Below are 23859 nucleotides of genomic sequence, written 5' to 3' on the forward strand. Positions count from 1 at the left end.
AAGTGATGCTTGTTTTTCATTACTCATGTTCTTTTCTTTGCCTGTTTTTGTCTCTAAAATAGGGTCTGCTTAAAATGAGTTGTTGTTGGACTTACAATTTCAATAAAAAATTAGCAGCTATTTTTGGACTGATATTGTAGTTATATGAAAAGTTTATTAATGGTGATTTCTACAGTAGTGTTACTTGCAGCAATTAATTTTTTTAAATTATAATGGATATTTAATGTCATAATAACTTGAAATATGTTGGTGTACAAATAAAACCAATTCTGAATATGGTACTAACAAAAATTTTTAAACACAAAATCTAACTTTTCATATTAATAATAATAAAGTATTTATATAGAGGCGATGTGTATTTATAATTTATTTAGATTTAATCTATCAGTATACATTTTAGAACTTGTTCTTCAGAAAATATTTTTCATTTAAGCTCTTTAATTCTGCAAGTCTAACAAGGTAAAGCCACAATTAATATTATAAAGTCCTACACTTATTTGTTTTTCAATTTGACCTCATCAGCATTCATCCTCAGTTTTATTTCAATTGCTAAATACTACCATTTTGAGAAGTAGCAATGATCCTGTGATTCTATTTTTCAAAATTATGTTGCAGCACTGTAAGTAACCCTACTAAGAACAATTGAAAACAAGTGCAAATCTATTAGGTGAATTATTTCTGAAAATAAAACTAGATTAGATGTGGGATACAATTAACATGAGCAAGTTAGACCATTGAAATACTGTCAGTAATTATTTTTCTTTTTTGAAAAAAAAGAAAGAAGATATACCATTAATTTTGTTTCAGCTTATAGATCTTAATCCTAAACAATACAGTTCCTGTCTCATAATACGTCACATTGGAATGTGACATACTTTTTGGTAAATACTTCTACAAAGAAAATGAGATTGAATATGATTTAGGTAACATGGTGTATGTATTGTCAATTTGTTTCTATGTATTGTTTACTGAGGTTATAAAAATAAAATGGATTATGTATGGCTGTAAATTAGCAAAAGTAAAAAATCTCTTGTTAAAAGTAGCTTTATTTCAGAAGTTGAGTGAATAAATTTATACATTCTTCAAATATACTATACTGCATATTTATAATTTCTTGGGTATTCCTCACAAATTATACTCTGCATTGTATGTAATCTCAATATTCATCATTAATATGATAAATGAATCCCTTTTACATATAAATGAAAAAGCAATATTTCATTTGCGAGACTTTCCAATCTCATCACTGCAATATAAATGTTAAATAGTATCTTGTAATTACCTCTGATATTTTTAGTCTCAAACAAATTTTCATGTTTTCTTAAAGTGTAAATGTACCAGGAGAAAATATCATATTAACCATTTATGACAAACAGCATCAGTTTTTATAATTGTATTAAATCATTAAGAACAGAGGTGTTTGTGTTTACAAGATTGCATAAAACCCCCAAAAATCTTTCATGGTATAAATGTCATAATGGGAGTATTGTGTATAAAAAAAGTACAGATGTGCTCAAAATAAAGCGTGAAGGTTAACAGATGTGCCTCAAAATGTAGTCATAGACATTGAAATGTGGAAAATGTATTAAACAACGTAAGATATATGAACAGTTTTATTTTGAAAAATACATGACTTATAAAAATGCTTACTGAAAATGTACTTCTGTAATAAATAGTTGTACATGTAGCAACTAATAAACAACTTTGTGTGAGAACAAATCTGTAGATCATGTCTGCAGCAATCTGGAATTTTGTTACTAGTAAGTTCACAAAAACTTGTTCCAAAACTAGGTGATTAGCCTGTCTGTACTATGTTATTAGCCGTACATCTAGTCTTAAAATTATTTTTGGTCCAGAAGTAAAAAAACTACAAGGAATATAATGCTTTACAGAGGTTAAGTATTATGCTTAACCCTAGAATGCCAGCATTCATTTTTTGATCTTTAACACTAAGTAGCATGGGGTCATAGTGACCCCTACACTAGTGTTAAGTAATATGTACAATTCAACAGGAGTTCATTTTTTCCACAGGTAGAATCCCACAAAAAATGATCGTTGATCGTAAAATACTTTGTATATACATAATAACTCTGAAATTTGATTTACATTATAGTAGTGTCCTATGAATTATTTAACTTACAAAGTGGATCTAGGAGCATAATTTCCATAATGATTTGCTACATTCTAAATATTTTAATGAAGCATATAGCATAGTTGTTTAAACTCAGTGCACAACCCCATATCTTTCTCTCCTAGATATATCATCAAGTGTTTGTCAAGTCAACTTTACTTTCCTAATTATTCTATTTAAATAACATTTATTAGATAGTTTTAAAAATATTTATACACTAAAGCAGTTTTATATCAAAGTTTATTTCGCTTTAAATGTTATAAAACAATACAGTTCACTTGTAAAACTGCTGTTTTAATAAAAAAAACGTTTGCATACATTATTTAAAGTATTATTAACATACCTTGGAAATCTACAGACAAAGTTTATCTATACAGTCCATTAACATGTGCTTGTATAACAACATATTTTAGGATTAGGTAAGGCATGGTATAATTTTAAACATCTGCTATTGCTGTCTACCAACACACAGAGTGCAATATTCACTATATGTTACATAAAACTTATTTGAAAATGTTCTTTAAATAGTATAAAATTAGGTGACCTTCGAACAAATCTTTGTTCAGCTACCTACTGTATACAGTATTTACATTAATTTTTCAAGTTTATTAACAATTTCGATGCAATAAATGCTATTGTCACGACAACCAAGTAACAGCTGGTTGTTAACCATAACAGGAGAAGAAAATATTTCCCCTGGAAAGCAATGTGAGGTAATAAGCTTCCCAGAGAAGGGATTGAGGACACAGAAGTATCCACTTGTGGATGAGACAGTTACCACCTTCAGTCTTTTAACAGTGGAACTGGATACATTTAATATTATTTCAGCTATGCAAGGTGTAGAAAACACAGGAGAATTAGCTTCAAATTTCCAGTTTAAAGTACCATTCTTCAGAGTTAAACAGTAGATTGAATTGTCATGGCAACCAAATATTATGGCATCCTCCTTTTTTTGACACTGACAGTAACTAATTGAAGAAAATACTGGACCTCCACACTGAAATTTCCAAATCTAAACAAATAAGTAAAAACATACATACATACATATATATATATATATATATTACACAAAATGAAGTAAATGCAAGTTAAAAATGCTGCAATGAAAGATACTGCAATTCATGCAAGTTACTATAACCTTCATCTACACTTTAGCTAAGTAAAAGTTATTTGTACTTTGATCAAGGTTACTCATTTTTTCAGCAACTTTATTTTAGACTATTTTAATGATGCTACATTTTTCATTTTAATTGAACAATTCTTTTAACAGTATCTTTCACCCAAGATAACTGAGTTTGTATAATGAATCACTGAATGTTTAAAATAGTGTAGTTGATGGTTTGCCCATGTGTGTCACAAGATGTACCTGCAGTTGATTATGATCTTTTTGTATGTTACAAACACTTATCTTTGGTTAATGGTTGCTTATGCTGTATGTACACTAATACTGTTACTTCTGGATGGTAATAACCTATAGGTACATTACAAGCATCGTTATCTAAAACTGATGGTAATGCATATATGTTACAAACGAATAAAAACCCTATAACCCTTTCATTTCTATCAAGACTTCTTGAACCTATGTGTTTTTCTAACATCATGAACATATATGTTACAAATATGTATCTTTGGTTAATGGTTGTATACACTGTATGTACTAACACCATTACTTCTGGATGATAATGACATATGGGTATATCACAAACATCATTACCCAAAAATGATGATAGCACATATATGTTACAAAAATGTATGTTTGGTTAAGGGCTGTCTACACAGTATGTGTTGACATTATATTATTTGTGGTTGGTGGTTCTGTATGCTGCATATATTAACACTTATTTGTGGTTGTTTAGCACATTTGTACAAATGGTATGTTATCTGTGGTTTTTGGCTGACTAAACAACACACACATGCAAACTTAAAGTAATACTACGAAGTATTACCATGCTTCCATCGTGATCTAGAAGGACAACCTCACCACTGACTGAAGCAACACAAACACCCATTGAAACTGCTAGAGGTGTAGAAAAAACTGGTTTCTTGCAGGCATACAGCCACAGAATACAACCAGAATGCTACAAGAGAACAATTTGTTATAATCAGTATAAATAGTAAATGAAAAATTCATATGCCATCTAAAGAGAAGTACACATAACTTATAGTATTATGTTTGTTTCCAGTATTGCCTATCTTTGTGACCTTATTAAAAGCCCAAGTCTAAAACAATACAGATAATTCACAAGTAATCTTTCTGATCATATTTATGCATATTTTATCATTTGAGACATGTTCATAGCTGTCTTTAAGAGAATTGAGATTCACAGTAAATATTTTTGAAGGCAAGAACAAGATTTATTAATTTATAATCAGAATTAAATATTTCCTATATTCCTAGTTTGCCCCTGAAGAATTTCTTGCCCACCTTTCGAAAGCATTATAGAGTTTTTATCATCCCATATTCCCAAGATGGCTTTCTGAAACTAAAACCTAATTTAGTTCAAATTAGCTAATGTCCTACAGTTCAGAGCAGTTTATTGGACAGATTGATTTATTAAACAATTATACCATTTTTCTCTTGTGACATGAAATATACACATCATTACATTTCAAATTTTAATACAAATTATCAACATAGAAATGAAGTAAAGTTACAGAATTGCATAATGCAAGTTAATTAACAATCCCAGTACACAGAGAGAACAACTGAATGCTATCGTAGGCTATAGTTTTTGATGTATAGGAGAATTTGTTTGTTTAGCTGCTATCCTGAAAATTTCTGGTAAACTGCAATTTATGAAAAAAAAACAACAACTATCTTTCAAAAGAACAGATATTATTTTAATTAATAAGAACATCCTTAAGTAGTTTAATCAAAAAATAACAGCTTTCAACCTTTTATATATTAGCATATGTATAACAATAAAATGTTCTAATGCTAATTTTAGTTGTTTTTTTATTCAGTTTGTATCTTAATGCTTTTCTCATTTATAAGAATCAACAAAGTTTCATGCAGTGACTAAATATAAACCTGTCAAACATGAACCTACTTATACTTAAAGGTTTATTATTTAAGAGATATCTTTTAGGTTAATTAAACTTTACTCCCAATTTTCACTAAAAAAACATTCTTTCATTTCTGGGTTCAAAAACATTAACCTGCTTGAATAAATAATGCTAGCCCAATTACTATCAAAAGATAATAGCAATTAAGTAATTTAAATTTATTAAACTTTTTTCATGTATTCCATAAGAAAGAAAAAACCCTTACTGGTGTTACTGCTGCAACACTACCATCCAGTGCTGCAACATATATCCGATGTGGATCCTTAGAAATAGATGGAGAAGCAAAAATACTTGCTTCACTGAGTTTTGTGTTCCACACACACACTTTTTTCTACAAGTGGTAATAAGATGTAAGTTTGTAAATACATTTTCTCAATATAAATACAATTTTCAAGTTTACTGCAGTGATGAAATTATATAAAAAAAACCAATATATTAATGACACTGAATTTCAAATAAATCAGTAAAACATTTTCATGTCTGAACAAAAATAAAGATAAATATATCAACCAAACAATTACTAATAACAATATATAGGTAAAAAAATAGAGAAACAAAATAGTTATTAATCAAAATGAAGTAAGTTTAATACAAGTAAACATAAAAAAAATATATAAAGAAACAGGCAGCAACTGGATCTTACAATCGCAACTAAAAAATTATTTAAAATCAATGATTTGGAAGTTTTACCCAAAAACAACATCTTTGACTATAAAGTATGAAAAAATGGTGTGGAACATTTTATAAAAGATAGCCAAAACCCTGAACATGAATAATAAAAAACAATTCTGGTACCAAAAAACTACATCTTGGAAAAATGAATAGTTAAGCATTGAATAAAGAAGAACTGTGATATTAGTTTCTTCAAAATTCAGTGTATTTTTCATCAATCAAATATACATGTTCTAAGACATCCGACTTTTCTCTCACCTTAATATTTAAGGCATACAAGTTGTGATCATGAGATCCACATATGAAATATCCTGAAAGTGAATCCACAACAGGAGAACATTTCACTTCAGCAGCTGTCTTCACTTTCCACCAGAGTGAACCAAATTTTACACCAAATATGTACAAGAAATGATCATAACAGCCTGAAAGAGTATTTTTAATGTGGAATGTACAGTTAAACACTTAATAGTATATAGTAATAGTAAATTTTACAATTTGAATGCAAGTTTAATTTTTCACTAATAGACTTTAAAATAATACTAGCTGACTGCCTGTTGTATGATGGTAAATGCCAATTTATTTGGCTTCTGAAACTAAAATCTAAATAAATGTTTTATGATCAATATTTTCTAAAAATTAATTATAGAAACAATGTATGTATAAATAATGTTTATCCTTTTTCCAGTATTTCACAGAAACATTTTATATTTGCTCATCTCGTGTAAATGGCCCTTGATTAGAATATTGACTGATGTATATTTTTATGTTCAAATCTTCTTGATAAAGCCTCACAGATTGAAACATGCAAAAAAACTGATTCTTGAAGAAATACTCCTACATGATCAAATGTCTGTATCTGTGGTATTTTAATTCTAATGCAAAGGCAGTGAATTTTATGGTGAATAGAAATACATAAAGATATAACTTTTCTTAAAAAATGGTTATAAATTTTCTGACTTAAACTTTTAAAAATCTCTTACCTAAGATGAGAAACGTCAATAATAATGTATTTTAGCACCATCTATTGAGTTGAAAAAGTTCTTTTTGACACATACTGTCACTGGTGTTTATAGTGTAATATGATATTATCCCCAATTTCATCTATAATTATATTCAAACCTTCAAAGAGCTTGTAAATATGATAATAAATATAATAATAAAAGAAAGTTAACAAAATCCCGACTCGTCTGGGATTCGATTTAAAGATTTCCACATGATATTTAAGCACTATAACCACTGTGAAAACAAGTCATTATAATTGAATCTCTAACAAATAATTAAGATCCCTAATGTAAACTATCATGTTATTGTATTTTTTCTAATATTGTAATACCTTGCTCTAAACATGACGAGTTAATATTTAAAAAAAGTTATAAAACATCCCCCCTCAACTAGGATTTGAACTCAAGATTTCTGCTTGAGACAATCCACTATGGCAATTTGAACATTCCCAACACAAAGTCAAGCATTACTGACAGATAGAGCATTATAAACACTAAGTGGCTTTTACATATATAGGTATAAACCATATTAAATGCATTACATATACACACAGCTACTAATATTCATTGTCCATAATTGTTTATAAACTACAGTGAAAGCTTCATTATTCAGCATCTGCTAGGCATTGGCAGTGCCTAATAGGCAAAAATTCTGGTTAAAAAAGCATTTCTCTTATAATATTTTACAGGAAAAAATTTTACATCTTGTTAATGATCTAAAGTGCAATATTTTTACATCATCTGTAACAATAACAGATTTAAATAATAATAAATGCTGTAAAAAACTTTAAACTGTATAAAACATTGACTTCTTGCTAGAATTAGAAGCCATAACTTCAGGATATAGAAAATATTCACAGATAAAGTAAGTGCAATGTGAATCACAATACAGGCAGCTAACAACCGAAGCTTGCTGCCAGGAAAGAACGTAAACAAAGCCACAGAAGAGCCACCAAATGGCAGTGTTGGTTAACAACAGTCATGAACTTTTGAGAAGCTTCAAGAGCATTCTGAGACTTTCTGGACATAATTGTAATGAATGCAGGTTCTTACAATGAGAATTTGTATTTGGATATATTTAAATTTCTGGATGCAAAGATGCTGGATAACAAAGCTTTACTGTACTTCATTGCAAAGCATACTACTCTCAAGTTTGCATTATAGAATGATCTCAAAAAAAAAGGGGGGGTTGTGGTGAGAAGCTTAACATTTTGCTTTTAAGATCTGTGCATATCAAGCCTGCAAGTAACAAACTTATTCATCTCTTCCAAAACATTTGCTGTACTGAATGGATCATAGTTATCAGCTAGTCTTGCACATATTTCAATTTTACTGATGTACTCTTAAAAGCCAGTTCAATTAATATGTGATTGTAGGAAGCAAAATATATTTCAAAATTATTATTACACACAATATCTCTTGCAAACATTTGAGTTTTCTATTTTATACTAATAATAACCATTCACAGTTTAGTTACATATACTAATATTGTTTGATTGTTCTACAAATCTGATATATTAAATACTCTATTCTGCCTATTGTAATTTAATCCAGCTTGATAATGTCCTATACATGAGAGGATCAGAACAATTACAGTTTGATTCATTTTAGTTTAGACTTAATGTTAAAAAAACTATGCTTCCATTTTCAAGAAGACAAGAGTATTTTAGTAAAGAAAAATTAACTACATTAAAAAAAATTAGTAACTAGTACTGAAAACACTTCTTTTCAGTTACCAAGCGTTTTCAATAACAGACTTAGTTTGGTAGTTGAAGCCAAAGATTAAGCTTACATGCACAGAAAAAAAAATCTGAACAAAAAAATCACATTGCAAATGCACTTTTTAAACAAAGTGACTAAAAACCCTGCAAGATGTAACTTTACAGTGAAGGAATACAATACTATACAAGTACAAATTTGTAAACTCAGAGAAGAAATAAAAATTCAATCCCTCTCAGAATTAAGTTATTACCAAAATATTGAGGTGAGGGTTATAAATTTAAGTGGATGTACTTGTCATATTTTGCATTATTATTACTTTGGAGTTTCTCAAAATGTGTATACATCTTTATAATAAGTCAAAAACTAATGTATACAAATTAATTTTGACTTTATGAGAAATATAACTTGACCATCTATCAAATTTCTAATTTTTATTTTTCAGAAAAAAATGTTTTAATTTTCATAGGTAATGTATGTTAGGAAAATCATGTTTTTTACATACATATTTAAATCATATTCATGTTTCATTTCATATGTCACCAAGTTGGCAAAACATTCTCTTTTAGCCTTGAATATGGTTAGAAACACATACCCACAGCAACGAAGAGTCCATCACTGCAAGCAGATGATTCAACACGATCAGGTAATTTAACCTTCCATTTGACACAACCCACACCAATGGCAACAGCAGCAAACCAACCAGAGTGAGATCCAATAAAAACAACAGGGCTTTCACTGGTTAAAAAAAAATAACATCTAGAGATGTTGGAGCTTAACATATTTGAACAAAAAGTAAACATCTTCAAGTAACTGAACCATGGAAGTAAGTTGGGTATTTTCTTCTGTTGCAAGTTTTTAACTATTTTAAAAAAGAAAAAGTACATATGGCATAAGTAAATATATGTAATAATAAAACAAAGTGACAAGAGTTGAGCTCTCCTATAGATGAAAAAAATTGTAATACAACAATTTTTAACATTTAACTTAAGGGAAACAATATCTTATAAACTTTAAATAAAACAAAGAAAACATTCATTTTTCAAGATATTTTTATTTTATTGTGCATTATAAATAGGCTACTTGTTCTTTATCAGTATTAACCCATTGACTGCTGATTCTCCATATAGGGTACAGTCTGCCTTTGGCAGTTAAATGCGAGCAAGCTGTATACAGTGTACGACTCACAAAAATTCTGCCTGTGTTTAAAGCAGCCGCAGTCAAAGGGTTAATGAACTTTTATTACAAAATTCTGTAACACAACATTGGTATGAATTTTTTTTACCTGCTTCAGCTGACTCAATGTATAACACATACAAAACAGATAGAATATTTAAAACAATCTTTCTACCATACCAAGGAAACAAGTTTGAGAATTTACTTGTAATCTAAATTAAGTTCCCTTTAAATTCAATTATGGTAGGTAATTTAAACAGAAATTCTGAAATTTATTTTTGTAAATAATTATTTCTAAGTTCATATATTCTTTGCACAAAAATGATGCTGGCATCAGTTCAGTTTAAAAAAAACATTACAAACTACACTGCTTCAGATTGAGTAGATTCTAGATAAACCCAATTTTTGAACTTACACAAATAAAATGCTACATTATTTATCAAATATTTTTAGCTTGTAAGGTTAAATTCCTTTGAAATTAATTTATTAAGTATCAAAAATTTCTCACTTTTTGTATTGAATCAATAAAGGTGAAGCATCTATACATTTATGTAGATTGTAGGTCCACACTGGCATCAGTGATAACTTAGTTGTAAGTACATCCTGAGAGAGATCAGGTTTATTGACAGACTTGTACCAATGGCACTGAGAACATATGCACTTCTCAAGAAGTTGAAACCTTGTAATCACTTGAAAGCAAGAAGTTGTTTTGATTGGTGACTGCAGTTTAGTTGATAGAACACAACTATCAGAAGTGTATTTTGATGAAATGTTATGATCAAGTGGATCAGTTATATTTTTCCTTTGAACTGTCGTATCATGTTTCTGCTGTTCTTTCTTAATTTCTGGAGCAGTGGCATTGTCTGTATCAATTTGTTGTTTAATGCCTTCTAATAATACATTAGATTCTTCACAAAGGTGAGAGCTATGTTCTTGAATTTCTTCATTACCTTCTGAAAATATTTTGTTCACATTTACTTTACTTTCATTTGAAACAATAAGCAATGGTTCAAGTACAGAAACACTGCTCTTTACTGAACTGTTCCAACTTTGATTTTGCAGTGTATGTCCTTCCTGGAAACTTAATGTAGGATCATGTGACACAGTGTCAGTGTGATGTAAGGAAATTGTTTTTTTTCTGTCCTTTTTAATACTTTTGACCGTTTCCCCAGATTGGTTTTTATTTTCATTTTTCCTTTTCCTTAATTGATTACTGGATATTTTAGAAACAAAATTACTCAAGAATTCTTGATTACAACAACTCCACAGGTATTCAAGTACTACAGAAAATGTGGTGTTCAACAATTTCTCAACCAACAGTGGACAGGAAATGCCTAGCTCCCATTCAATCTCTTGTACACACTGCACTGCAGTCACAGAATCACCACCAGAAAGCATAAAGTAACTTTCCTGCTGAAGGTCTTCCTTACATATATCCTCCGTGCCAGTATATTTCTAGAATAAAAACTGATTTGTTTAACTAAATACATTAAACTATTACATTATTTACATACATACATACATACTGAAGTTCATTACTCATTTTTTATTCACATCTTATTTGTAGAGAAACATAACTGTTATGGATGTAATAATTATTGCAATCTTCATAATTATTTTGACAAAGAAAAGAGCAGCAAAATCCATCACTTTATTTCGATCCTTTTTTAGAAGAAATCAATTCAAATTACAATTTTAACATAAAATCTTGACATACAGTAAGCTTTTTAGTGTCTTTAACTAAGATATATCCAAGAGGATTTTACATAGTATGGTTTTTAAAAGATGATAACCTACAACATCCATATGCATAAGCATGATATGCAGCACAACCAGTTAACCCCAATTTTGGTTGCATCTTTTTGATGTATTGTATCAAATAAAAGTCATTTGAGAAGGAAAAGAATACTTAATAAATATACTCGTTTAAGAAAGAACCTTCAAAGTTAATTTAACTTTATAAATGGATCATAGAAGTAAAAACTTAAGTGAAAAAAATTAAAATATCAAAGTGCAAATTTAGAAATACAAGACCTTAAGAAATGCAATCATCCAAGTGACTAAGAATAAAGTATTGATAAGCATACCTTCCAGAAGTAAGTGAATCTATCACAAACCTCTTGCAAAGTTCTACAGATATTTTGTTGTTTGGAATCTATTGAGTTGATGTAATCCAATAGCACATTACTGTTCACTTTACCTGGAATTTATATATATACATGTATATATATATATATAATCTAAAGTTAAAAATAAAGGTTGAATCTTGACTAAATAAGCTGCTATGTTAATTAATCAAGAGCTAAACTAAAATTATTCAACCCACAAGTACAAATCTGTAAAGCAGCTATAATTTAACAGCAGTCTTCATTTAACATTTATTTGTATAAACAAGTCAAACAATTCTGTACAGCACTTTTCATTTAACATTTATGTGTATAAACAAGACAAACAATTGTGTACAGCACTCTTCATTTAACATTTATGTGTATAAACAAGTCAAACAATTCTGTACAGCAGTCTTCACTTAACATTTATTTGTATAAACAAGTCAAACAATTTTGTATAGCAGTCTTCACTTAACATTTATTTGTATAAACAAGTCAAACAATTTTGTATAGCAGTCTTCACTTAACATTTATTTGTATAAATAAGTCAAACAATTCTGTACAGTAGTCTTCATTTAACATTTATGTGTATAAACAAGGCAAACAATTCTGTACAGCACTCTTCATTTAACATTTATGTGTATAAACAAGACAAACAATTCTGTACAGCACTCTTCACTTAACATTTATTTGTATAAACAAGTCAAACAATTTTGTACAGCACTCTTCATTTAACATTTATGTGTATAAACAAGACAAACAATTCTGAACAGTAGTCTTCATTTAACATTTATGTGTATAAACAAGACAAACAATTCTGTACAGCACTCTTCATTTAATATTTGTGTATAAACAAGTCAAACAATTCTGTACAGCACTCTTCATTTAACATTTATTTGAATAAACAAGTCAAACAATTCTGTACAGCACTCTTCATTTAACATTTTATTTGAATAAACAAGTCAAACAATTCTGTACAGCACTCTTCATTTAACATTTATTTGTATAAACAAGTCAAACAATTTTGTACAGCACTCTTCATTTAACATTTATGTGTATAAACAAGTCAAACAATTTTGTATAGCAGTCTTCATTTAACATTTATTTGTATAAACAAGTCAAACAATTTTGTACAGCACTCTTCATTTAACTTTTATTTGTATAAACAAGACTAACAATTCTGTACAGCACTCTTCATTTAACATTTATGTGTATAAACAAGGCAAACAATTCTGTACAGCACTCTTCATTTAACATTTATGTGTATAAACAAGTCAAACAATTCTGTACAGCACTCTTCACTTAACATTTATTTGTATAAACAAGTCAAACAATTTTGTACAGCACTCTTCATTTAACATTTATTTATATAAACAAGTCAAACAATTCTGTACAGCACTCTTCATTTAACATTTATTTGTATAAACAAGTCAAACAATTTTGTATAGCAGTCTTCACTTAACATTTATTTGTATAAATAAGTCAAACAATTCTGTACAGCTACTCTTCATTTAACTTTATTTGAATAAACAAGTCAAACAATTCTGTACAACACTCTTCATTTAAAATTTATTTGTATAAACAAGTCAAACAATTCTGTACAGCAGTCTTCATTTAAAATTTATTTGTATAAACAAGTCAAACAATTCTGTACAGCAGTCTTCATTTAAAATTTATTTGTATAAACAAGTCAAACAATTCTGTACAGCAGTCTTCATTTAACATATGACTTAGATAACAGAAACTTGTATGATTTATTATTATTTCTTATTCAGTGACATATTTGTACAATACTCATTTCTGTCTTTAACTATGGTATAATATCTCTTTAAAATCACCTCAAGAATAAATTCCCATTTAAGGCTTGAACATGTTAGGAGAAATGCAAAATTTGTATATAGAAACTAAAGTATATGGGGTTTTTTAAAGAAAAAAAAAAATGCTAACAGACTTGGTATGATATGATTTTTTCTTTGACAAAACTTACCAAAAATCAGAAATATCCTTGTAAACATAAATTTCAATTTTAAAAATATTGAGTTTGCAACAGTATTGTTACCTGTTCTCTAAACCATTGTAGCATATTAAGATATTTCATTATGGGAGGGATAAAGTCATTTAGATCATCAACTACAGAAAATTAAACAATGACACAGTGAATATATAGAAAATAATAAAACCAAATTTTCTTATATATGTCTACCAAGTAATTTTTAAGTATACTGTAGTCATAGTGAGGAATAATACATGGAAATGATTGCAATTAATGCAAGAAGATAAAATACTGACATACCATGAGCTGTAGTAGGAATATGTGGAACAAAGAGGACATCCAAAGGAACATTGTAGTGTTTCAGATGACTGAGAACCCTCTCTCTCATTTCATGCTCTTTCCACTGTCTTGAAGTCATAGGCACAAGACAGACATAAAAAATATTTCTATGCTGATGGTAAATAACTGTAGAACAGTTCACAAACACTAGCTGTTCAACTGTATCTTGCAGTTGTGCCAAGTTGACCTTCTTCCCATTGTATTTCACTACAGAATCAACACGACACAGAAACATTATATTACCATCAAGGGTCCTAAGCACCCAGTCTCCAGTAGCTCTTAAGACAGGGGAGCCCGTTAAGCGTTTTTCATTGTCAATCAGACAAATTCTGCTTTCCCCACCTATGAAGAAAACAAACTTGTCAAAGTTAACCATTTTAATGCTAATGACAGCTCATTTTCAATATTAACTAAAATGGGGGGGAAAAAATACATGTATATAATGTATTACTTGTTTAATAAATTTTTAACAGCTGAAAGACATCAGCACCAGAAAACAGTAATGAGAATTAAAAAATATAACAAATTGTTCCTTATCAAGAAATAAACTAAACTGTACAAAGGTAGAAATTACAAAAGGCCCAATTTTAGTGAAGAATAATTGTTTCAGTGGCTCCTAAATAGTGTTGAGCAAACCACATTTCTCTAGTTATCCACCTAATCACAGACAACAAAATACTCTACTAACAACAGCAAACCAATTACAAGGTGGGACACAGATGATCTAGCCCACAAAATCCAGATCCAAATACACATCCGTTGTCTGCATCACTTAGTACTTATAGATATAAAACACAAGCTGAAATACCCATCCACTGACAGAGAATGTTTAAACTTAATTAAAACAATGGAAGTTTAACAGCAATCATATATTTCAAAGTAATAACTTGAACATAAATTTTATCTAAAAATTTTAAAATTATAACAAAGCTTCTTCATAAACAACATTTGTAGTTTGCTTTACATCTACCAACAAATAAAGATTTTGAGGTGATCCCACCCTTCAACACCCTACATCTCATTGACTATGAGAAAAACATGGTTGTTTGAGAAACAATCCAGCAAATTTCATACTTTGACCTTGAATCTCTTTAGAATATTCAACTTTCTCTAAACCGTCAACCTGCCATCAAGATTATTTGAGGTTAACTCAATAAGCTGGGAGTAATTAACGAAAATGCTTTACAAATTAAATATAGGGTTAATGTTCAGTTTTGACCCCCTTAGGACATTCCCCATAGTTCATAATGTTTACATACAAATTTTGGTTGAGATTGGCCCAACAGGCTTGGAGGAGTTAAGGTGCAAACAAACACATATTTTGTCTTTATATATATACAGATTATCCATCAATATAGTTCATAATATAGTCAATGTGACTACACTACATTGTAACAAAGAATACCTAGTTTTTGTTCACGTTATCAAATGTTCTGTTAACCAATCATTCAAATATTTATAAGTATGATTTTTGACTGTCAATTCTCAATAGGTACATGCTGAATTCTGAAAGATATGATTTTCCTTACCTGAAAATGTACATCCGATATATACTCATCTTCACACACAGTTTACCTATCTTCCTCAGCTCTTCCATGCATTCTGTCAAATAGATCTGCATGCCATTGGCCTTGTGAAAACTCCCACCTAAGTTCAGATGAACTTGTACCACTGCAAAAGCCCTCCACCACTAGTAAGATGACACACTTCTATGCCCACTAACTCCTCCTATGTACTTGAACTCATGAATCATTCGTCCATGAGGCAAGTAAGAAATGTGCACTAGAAGTGGGGAGGATGGGAGGAGAGTATCTATTGGAAATACCATTTTCAGGTAATGAAAATGTTAACTTCCGAAATGAATACTCACCTCTGTACACAGTTTAGCTAGAATCCTATGTTGAGATAGTGGAGGGCCCAGTGCAAAGACTACCTAGATGAGTCCCCTCCGGAAAGTGTCCAAAGGAAGCCCATGTGGTATGACACTTGATGGCAGGGGCTTCATAGGGGCACACCTGTGGGAGATTGCATCTCATCTCATCCAGGGTATACCCTTTGCCTGCATAGGAAAGAAGAGAGGCAAATAAGCCCAATTTCTGTTGCTTGAATGGACAAAATCAGTACATGGCCATCATGTACTTTCACACATGATTTCAGACAGCCAACATGTGTAGTGAGGTTGTGGCTTCCTCTGATCATACCTTATTTTCTCACCTCTTCTACCATCATACTTAATGAGTCAAAATTACCTGTGGGAGAAGGGCATTTGTAATAAATATCCATGCTCATCTCCTCTACCATCAGTTTCCATGGGCCGCAGTAGGAGGAAACTGTAAGAAATGGATTGTATAATGAGTTGTAATCATCAGTATATATATGTGTGTGTGTGTGTATACATATATATAGTGACCAGCACTAAACACTCAGTTTCACCACAACCCCACTTTTCACTGTAATGGAATTCCTTGTTATAGCCTCAGCAGGTAACTCCCAACCAGTGAGCATTCCCTATGGCCCACCACCACAGTGGCTTGGAACTGGTAAGTGGCAATGGTCTCCCGTATTTCACTTTTGCCTGGAAAGGTCTTTTACTGGAAACAGTGCAATGGGTGACTGCAAAGCCCTATTTTTAAAAGCCAGAAAGCATGAGCCAGAGAAGTGGGCAGAAACACTGCTCTGGTGCTGGCTTTTTCCATGATAGTCCATGGAACAGGTACGGTCTGACTCGGACAAGAATAGCAATATAGATAGAAATACAGAAAACTTCAAGAGGTCACATATAGAGCCAGGGTGGATGGTATAATTACTTTTTGTTATCCTAATTCCATGCAGATTTTGGGTAAGTATACCCTGGGAGGCAATACTAGCCATCTAGTAGGATCTTATTGAATGAATGTGGGGTTCTGAAAGGGTAATGGTGCACATTCTATTCAAAGACAGTGAGGTGATAGAAGAAAGGTGACCTGTGGAAATCGAAAACTGTCAGGAGAGAAAACAGCCAAAAGGTATGGAGATGGATGTGTGAAGATAGTTCACATGCCTGTCTGGAATAGCTCATCCAGTGGCCAAAAAGAAGAGGTGGAAGTGAAGAGTGACAAATAGAATGCAAACCTCAACATCCCAAGACGAACATATCAACAGGGGCATCAATGGGCCCATCCTGTAAAGAAAGAAAGAACAAGGTTCATGGAAAATAGGAGTCCCAAGATAAGAATACAAGAAGAAGACAGGGACCCTTAAAGTAAGAGGACCATGATAAGGCATTTCAATGGTCCAATAATACAGATGGAAGAGAGTTATGGTATACCCCGAGTGGTTGAAGCCCAAGGAAGAAAGGACTGGTTCAGTGAAAGGAAAGGAGAGGTGCAGTGGAAAAGAATGTGAGAAGCATCTAGAAGAGATATCAGAACAACACTAAAGATAAAAAAATAAGGTGAAGGGAACAAGTCAGGAGAAAAAGACAGGAAGGCAACACCCCAAATGGGGAATGCATAACATTGAGTAAAACCCAAACAAGATTTCAGTTAGGCAAGAAAGTAGGGTGAGTAGGACAGGGGAGAGTGAATGAGTGGATCAGAACAAAGAGAACAGTATAAGAAAGCATGTCTTGATACTGGGAAAGGAGAAAAGCCATGAACATGGCCACCAAACAACTAAGAAAGGCTGAGACCAAGAATCCTTTGATGAACAGGATGGTAAGGAAAGTAGAAAGATGGTGCACATAATTACCACCTAGAGAAAATGGGTGGCAGAAGGACTAATGATAAAAGACCTACCACAGATGCAATAGACAAATACCCTGAATGATGAGAATAACACCACAGTATGGAAAGGCCAGTCCAATGGGAAACAGATTGAGGAAATTCCACACATGAGGGTGGAGGGAGGTTAACTCTCAGTGAGAAGGGAAGCAAGGGAGTACGAACCAAGAAAAAGAGGGATAATGGTGAAGAGAAGGGGGTCCAATTAAGCTTATCAAGGCCAATGTGGTCAGAGAGGTGCCAACAAGAGAGCTTAAAATAGATTAATAGTGAATAAATCTGGAATCCAGAAGGATGAGATGAATAAGGGAGTAGGTAAAGAGAAACAGGTAAGACCAGGCCTGGATGAGAAAAACATCTGCTATAGCTGAAGGAAGAGGAATAGAAAACTGTAAGAGAGGAAACCCAGAGTAAAGAAGGGTGGCAAAGTGTCTAATGAGGATATATCCAACCAAGAGTAAACCCAACAGAAGATCTGGGGATGCAGAGGCTACTTCATTTACAGAATAAGGACTAGCCAAAAGAGATAGTTTACCAACAAGAAAGAAGCTCCCAGCAAAGGATGTAAATGAGTACAGAAGTGCACAGTTAGCACCTGAAAATAAAAAGGCCCTGGAACAGGAGTCACAATAGTGGTTGGAGAAAGGACAGGCTGTGGTAAAGAGTGAGTGGAGCAAGACCAAGAGAACCACCAGTAGGAGCAGGAATGGGAATATGCCTGAGAAAAAAAAAAAAGAGTCAAGCATGTTGATAGGGTGAAGCATTGAAGAAGGGGAAATCTGATTTGAGAAGTGATAAGGGGAAGTAGAAAGTAGAACAGACATGATCCAGTCACCCTGGCAATTCCTAGAAGAAAGGCTCACGAAAAAGGATGAAGGACTCTAAGAAAGAAAACCCAGGGTCCATAAGGTCTACTGTAGAAGATATGTGATGGTATCCCTCAAATGAAGGAGAGGTTCTATAGAAACCAGAGTTCCCAAAAGGGAAAGAACCTCTCATGCAGGGAGAGAACAAGAAGAGAAAAGCCCAGTGATCAGATAAGCCATAGTTTGTAGACAAAGCAAATAGATAGAACTCAGTTGAGACAAGAGCAGGAGGTAATGTCCAAAAGTACTCAGCACTTAGTAGAAGTGAGAAAGGACTCAGATCCCAAGACAAGTCCCCACTCCCAAACTGAGCAGTTACCATAAAAGGAAGAAGACAGGAGAAGAGGAAACATCCCATAATGAGTTAACAGATATAAACATGCAAAGAAAGGAACACCAGCCACAGGTGGTGAATATGGCAAGTGAAGGTCCACATAATAACAATGAGTACAAGAGATGCTAAAGCAGAGGCAAAGGAAAAAACAAGGAATGGAAATTTTCCACAAAAAAAAAAGATGAACAGGACAGAGACAACAAAGAGATGTGTAGGAAGGTGTCCAACATATTGACCATGGCCAATTGCAGACTGGGTGAAATAGACCACAGATGGTTTTAGAGGGTGGAAAAAAAGAAATGGGAGGAAAGGTGAAGAGAGGAGGAGTGAGAAAAGAGACTAGGGTGGGGAAATGAAAAATTACTATCAGCAGAAAGTGAGATTAACAGCAGGAGGAGAAAAGGTACACACAGAATTGTATGTGTGTGATAGTCACTGGCAAGAATAAAGACTAAAGAGACCCATAGTAAATGTAAGATGAGAAAGGGAGGATGGTCTGGAATCCAGAATGGAAGGGTGAGAAGGAGACTGATCTAGGCAAGGAATATGAGTAAAGGGCAAGGTCCAGAAAAGGGAAAAAAACTGGGAACAGATTGAAAACAGAAGTCATACGTTATCAATCCAGGTCACCAATGGGAAAAGAACACCAAAGAAGACATCTGGGCAAAGAGAGGGTGTCAGATGAATAATATGTACAGAAGAAGAGAGGAGTACAGTAAAGAGAAATGTAATCCGACTCAACAAGTCTCAACAGCAAGGGGACAATGTATGGAGGGATAGAGCAGAAGAAGTGGAACAGGCCAAATAGAGAAGGGAATGAACATCCACAGAAGCATAAAGAAGTGCCACAGATAAAAGGTGGAGATAGGAAAGGGAATACAGAAGGGTAGGGAGAAAAATGATGAAAAATGCAAAAATAGGGAATTTGAAAGGGAAAAAGAAGGTAAGGGTCCTGATCCACAAGGTAGTAAGATTGAAATCAATGACGAGGGAGAGGGGGGGGGGAGGTGAGGAATGTATCATGAGTAAGTAGCTATTAGATAAAGGAAGCAGTATAAATCCTAATAACAGGCAAAGAGAAAATTTATAAATCCAAGAATCGTGGGTCATAAAGTGCTAAAAATAATAAAGAACATGGGTAAGAGAGAAGAAAAGCAACATACCTGAGAATGAAATTCCTTAAAAGATGAAAAGGTTAAGGTAGTTTAATGAATGACAGAGTACTACCAAAGCAAAGTAGGTGAAGGACAGTCTAATAGAACATTCCCGAATGAGGAGAAAGAAATTTTGCTGACGAGATGAGAGTAAGAGGCCCATGAAGCATGTGATAATCCACAACACATTGAGTAATGACTGCCATGGCCCTAATAGTAAGTATGCCTCCAAGAACCACAGAAGAAATAAGGCTTAAGTGTGAAAAATGTCCCACACTCAGGACTAAGTATAAAACACTATCATTTGAAAGACATCAGGACAAAATATTAAAATTTTAGATACAAAAGCGAAAGAAAATTAAAATTAAAGTTTCATTAAGGGAGCAAATTTCTTTGAACAAAGATGAGAAATTTAAGCATATCTAGTCAATACAGTGTCAAGGAGAAGAATTATTCACAAGTGCAAATGTATAGGTGGAGTTAGGGTGCATAGAGGTGTGTTGTCCTTCTATTGGTGGAGGGCTTTTGCTTGCATGATGATATCATCATGCAGTGGCACAAATTCATGTGAAATCACATGAAATTAGATGGGAATTTTCACAAGGTTAGTGGTATGCAAATCTCTTTGGCAGAATGTGTGGAAGAGCTGAGGAAAATAGCTAAACTGCATGCTGAGGCAAGTATTTGTTTCGTAACCAACTTGTTTATCAATTCTAATGATACATGCAAGTTTAACAATGATTTCCATCTAGCTAATGTTATTATTATTTCCCTAATTCAAACACAACATTAAATAATGTTATTTATCATTCAAATTTGTAACTTTTAATTGTAACTCAGAAACTCATTTATAGTGTGGTTCCAATGAGAACAACTTGTTTCATTTGTCCTTCAATATAAACCATCAAGTAAATAAGACACATAATGAAGAAAGCAAAAGACTATAAATCCAATCTCCTTACTAATAATTTTCATAGCAGTTTTGTTCTATCAACAGATATAAAGTGAAAATTACCAAATTTAACAAGAACCCACAAATGAATTGGTCGCACTTTGTGTATTTGTGTGTTTCAGATATGAATTATGAATTTTATTAAGACCTTGGCTTTTGACTTAAGTCTACCAGAAGTTATTTCTTTTGTGTCTTTATAATATTCCATCATAATTCACTTAAATTTCTCAAGCAATGCGAAATGCTACATATAACCAATTACGATTCTCCACCCACCCATAAGACTTGCACAGTATACACAATTATTGAGTAAAGACTTATTTGATGAAAATTATATTCAAGTACACAAACCTACAAATAGTTCTCCTTCTCCTTCAACAACATGATTATCTTCTTTGTCCTTCACAACCACTTTTGTATGAAGCAATGGTAACCCCAGAGGCACCTCGGCATCATCACTAATAAGTTGGCCACCAGAGAAAGAAAAATATGTTAGTATATTCTACATATTGAAAGCAAGAGATTTATATATGTATAAAACATAATTCTTATTACGTTTGTAATCTTAAATACTGCTTAACCCTTATAGTTTTCAATTAAACTCTTAAGTCAACTTGCTTGACAATTCCTCAAATATGCATTATATATATATACTGGAAAAAAAAAATTACTTTAATTGCAATCTTAATTATTTGAGTACTTTTATTCAAAACTACAATACAATAATACTGGTTATTCTTTGTGATACTAGACTGACACTGGATTATAAATTATTAATTTACTCAAGAATGAAACTTAAAAATTTTACAAAATCAGCAGCAATTATTTATGTACTTAACATTCATATGACTGCTACATTTGTGTATATGTGTGTGACTTGCTAATAAAATAATCACATACTTCAGGTCACTTTCAGTTATCTTTTTGCATGTTGCCCAGCAAGAGACTTCAGTTATTCCGTAGATATTGTATATTTCTGTCCTATTTCCTGTACCTTTCCAAGATCTAAGTGTTCGTGTTGATGGACACCTTTCTCCACCCAGAGCTAGGACACGCAAGGGAGATTCAGAATGAAGAAGTTCTTTCTGAAGAAGTTCCTTTCCAAACCTCTGGAGTAAACTAGGTGTTGCCTTGAAATATATTTTAAATTTGTCAGTAATGTAATCCATACTTTGAACTGTTTATAAAGCTACTCAAGCTTATGATGTACAACAAAGATTTATAAATTTGACTGTCAAATGTATTAAAAAAAACTTGTGATCTAAAGAAGACAAAGCCTGCAGGAAGGGTGGGGTTTAAAATGAACTAGTGCATCAAAATCATAATCAAACGAAGAAATGTGTTTAAATACACAAGTTAGAAAAGACCATATCCTTTGTGCTTATCACCTCTATAATGTGCCTATAGCATTAAGGGGATTTTTCTTTACAATATGCAAGCAAACTAAGATAACTAGACAAAATAAAGGGATAACTTCCCTTTGGAAAATGCATGAAATCAAAGAGACATATAAGTGAACTTACACAAAATTTAAAATAATAGAAGTTAATAATATAAACCAGCCACATGCCTTACAAAAATTACAGAAAGTTTGGAAGCATAAGCTCAATTAGTATAGAAAATTAACCACTCTTTTATGCTAAGTTCATATTTGCTCTAGAAATAGTTTTTTCATGTGTACAAGTACAAAGTTTTGCTTTAGAAGTAATTTAAGAATGCCTAGACTGTATCAACATTGAAGTGTTTACAGACTGCACCTGCTTGGAGTGGATAACATAAAAGTTTCTTTTGTGAGGACTTCATCATGTCCCGATAAAGCCCTTGGTACACATTCTGAAATGTCATCAACTGTTACACATTAAGTAGGTACATTCCATAGAAATTTTAAATTCAAGTACATAGTTTGGTGAAATTCTGGAAAATTTGATAATATAAAGATGCTTAACAGACAGAAAATAAACTAGTAAATCACATTAACTGAGTGAACACTGAAGGATATTAGCCTTTTAAAATTATTGCATGCCATTTTCATTCAAGTTTTGGTTAATATATCTTACACAGGCTGAATTAAAGTCTTAATTTCACACTTACAATACCCAATTAAAAACAACAAAGCATGTTCTTTATTTTACTTGATATCTTTTACATGTCAAGGAAAAAATAAGTGCTCAGTGCTTTCTGTCAAACTTAATATACTTTTGTTACTGCTATGAGTATGTCTAGTTAACTGATGAACACAGAAACTCCAAATTCAAATAATAAATATATTAGTCAAATCCACTTTCTAGTTATTTGACTTACCTAAAGTCAGATAAAATATGAAGGTAAAATAACACCTAAATATTATATGAAAGGGAGAAAAGAACATTTCACCAATTTCTTAAGTCATAAGTAACTTAAAAAAACTTTGTTCTGTATATTTATTCTGGTCTTTTATAAATGGGCAACTATATATATATATATATATATATATATATATATATATATACTACTATTATATAAATAAAATAAAAAAAAAACAAACCAAAATAGTAGAGATACACTAAAATAATAATACTATACAAAACAACTAATTAGAAAAAAAGAA

General features: G+C 31.8%; 1 protein-coding gene across 4 annotated transcripts in view; it reads right to left on the minus strand.

Annotated features, from left to right (window-relative positions):
- Window positions 1–1030: 1030 nt before the first annotated feature.
- The window catches only part of LOC106463977 (acyl-CoA synthetase family member 4-like), a 39901-nt gene continuing 17072 nt past the window's right edge, over window positions 1031–23859 (minus strand). For 2 of the 4 annotated variants that reach the window (XM_022391624.1, XM_022391627.1), the window contains 10 exons: window positions 22173–22402; window positions 21624–21730; window positions 14167–14547; window positions 11853–11965; window positions 10274–11220; window positions 9185–9327; window positions 6128–6291; window positions 5403–5528; window positions 4078–4209; window positions 1031–3143 (listed from right to left, as the gene is read on the minus strand). In XM_022391624.1, the coding sequence (XP_022247332.1) occupies window positions 2718–3143; window positions 4078–4209; window positions 5403–5528; window positions 6128–6291; window positions 9185–9327; window positions 10274–11220; window positions 11853–11965; window positions 14167–14547; window positions 21624–21730; window positions 22173–22402 (2769 nt within the window). In that variant the 3' untranslated portion in view covers window positions 1031–2717. The remainder of the gene's footprint in view (window positions 3144–4077; window positions 4210–5402; window positions 5529–6127; window positions 6292–9184; window positions 9328–10273; window positions 11221–11852; window positions 11966–14166; window positions 14548–21623; window positions 21731–22172; window positions 22403–23859) is intronic. The other 2 variants (XM_022391625.1, XM_022391626.1) reach the window with 2 other exon arrangements.

Source organism: Limulus polyphemus, unplaced genomic scaffold (genome assembly GCF_000517525.1).
Source record: "Limulus polyphemus unplaced genomic scaffold, Limulus_polyphemus-2.1.2 Scaffold1532, whole genome shotgun sequence".
In the NCBI taxonomy this organism is placed as follows: domain Eukaryota; kingdom Metazoa; phylum Arthropoda; class Merostomata; order Xiphosura; family Limulidae; genus Limulus; species Limulus polyphemus.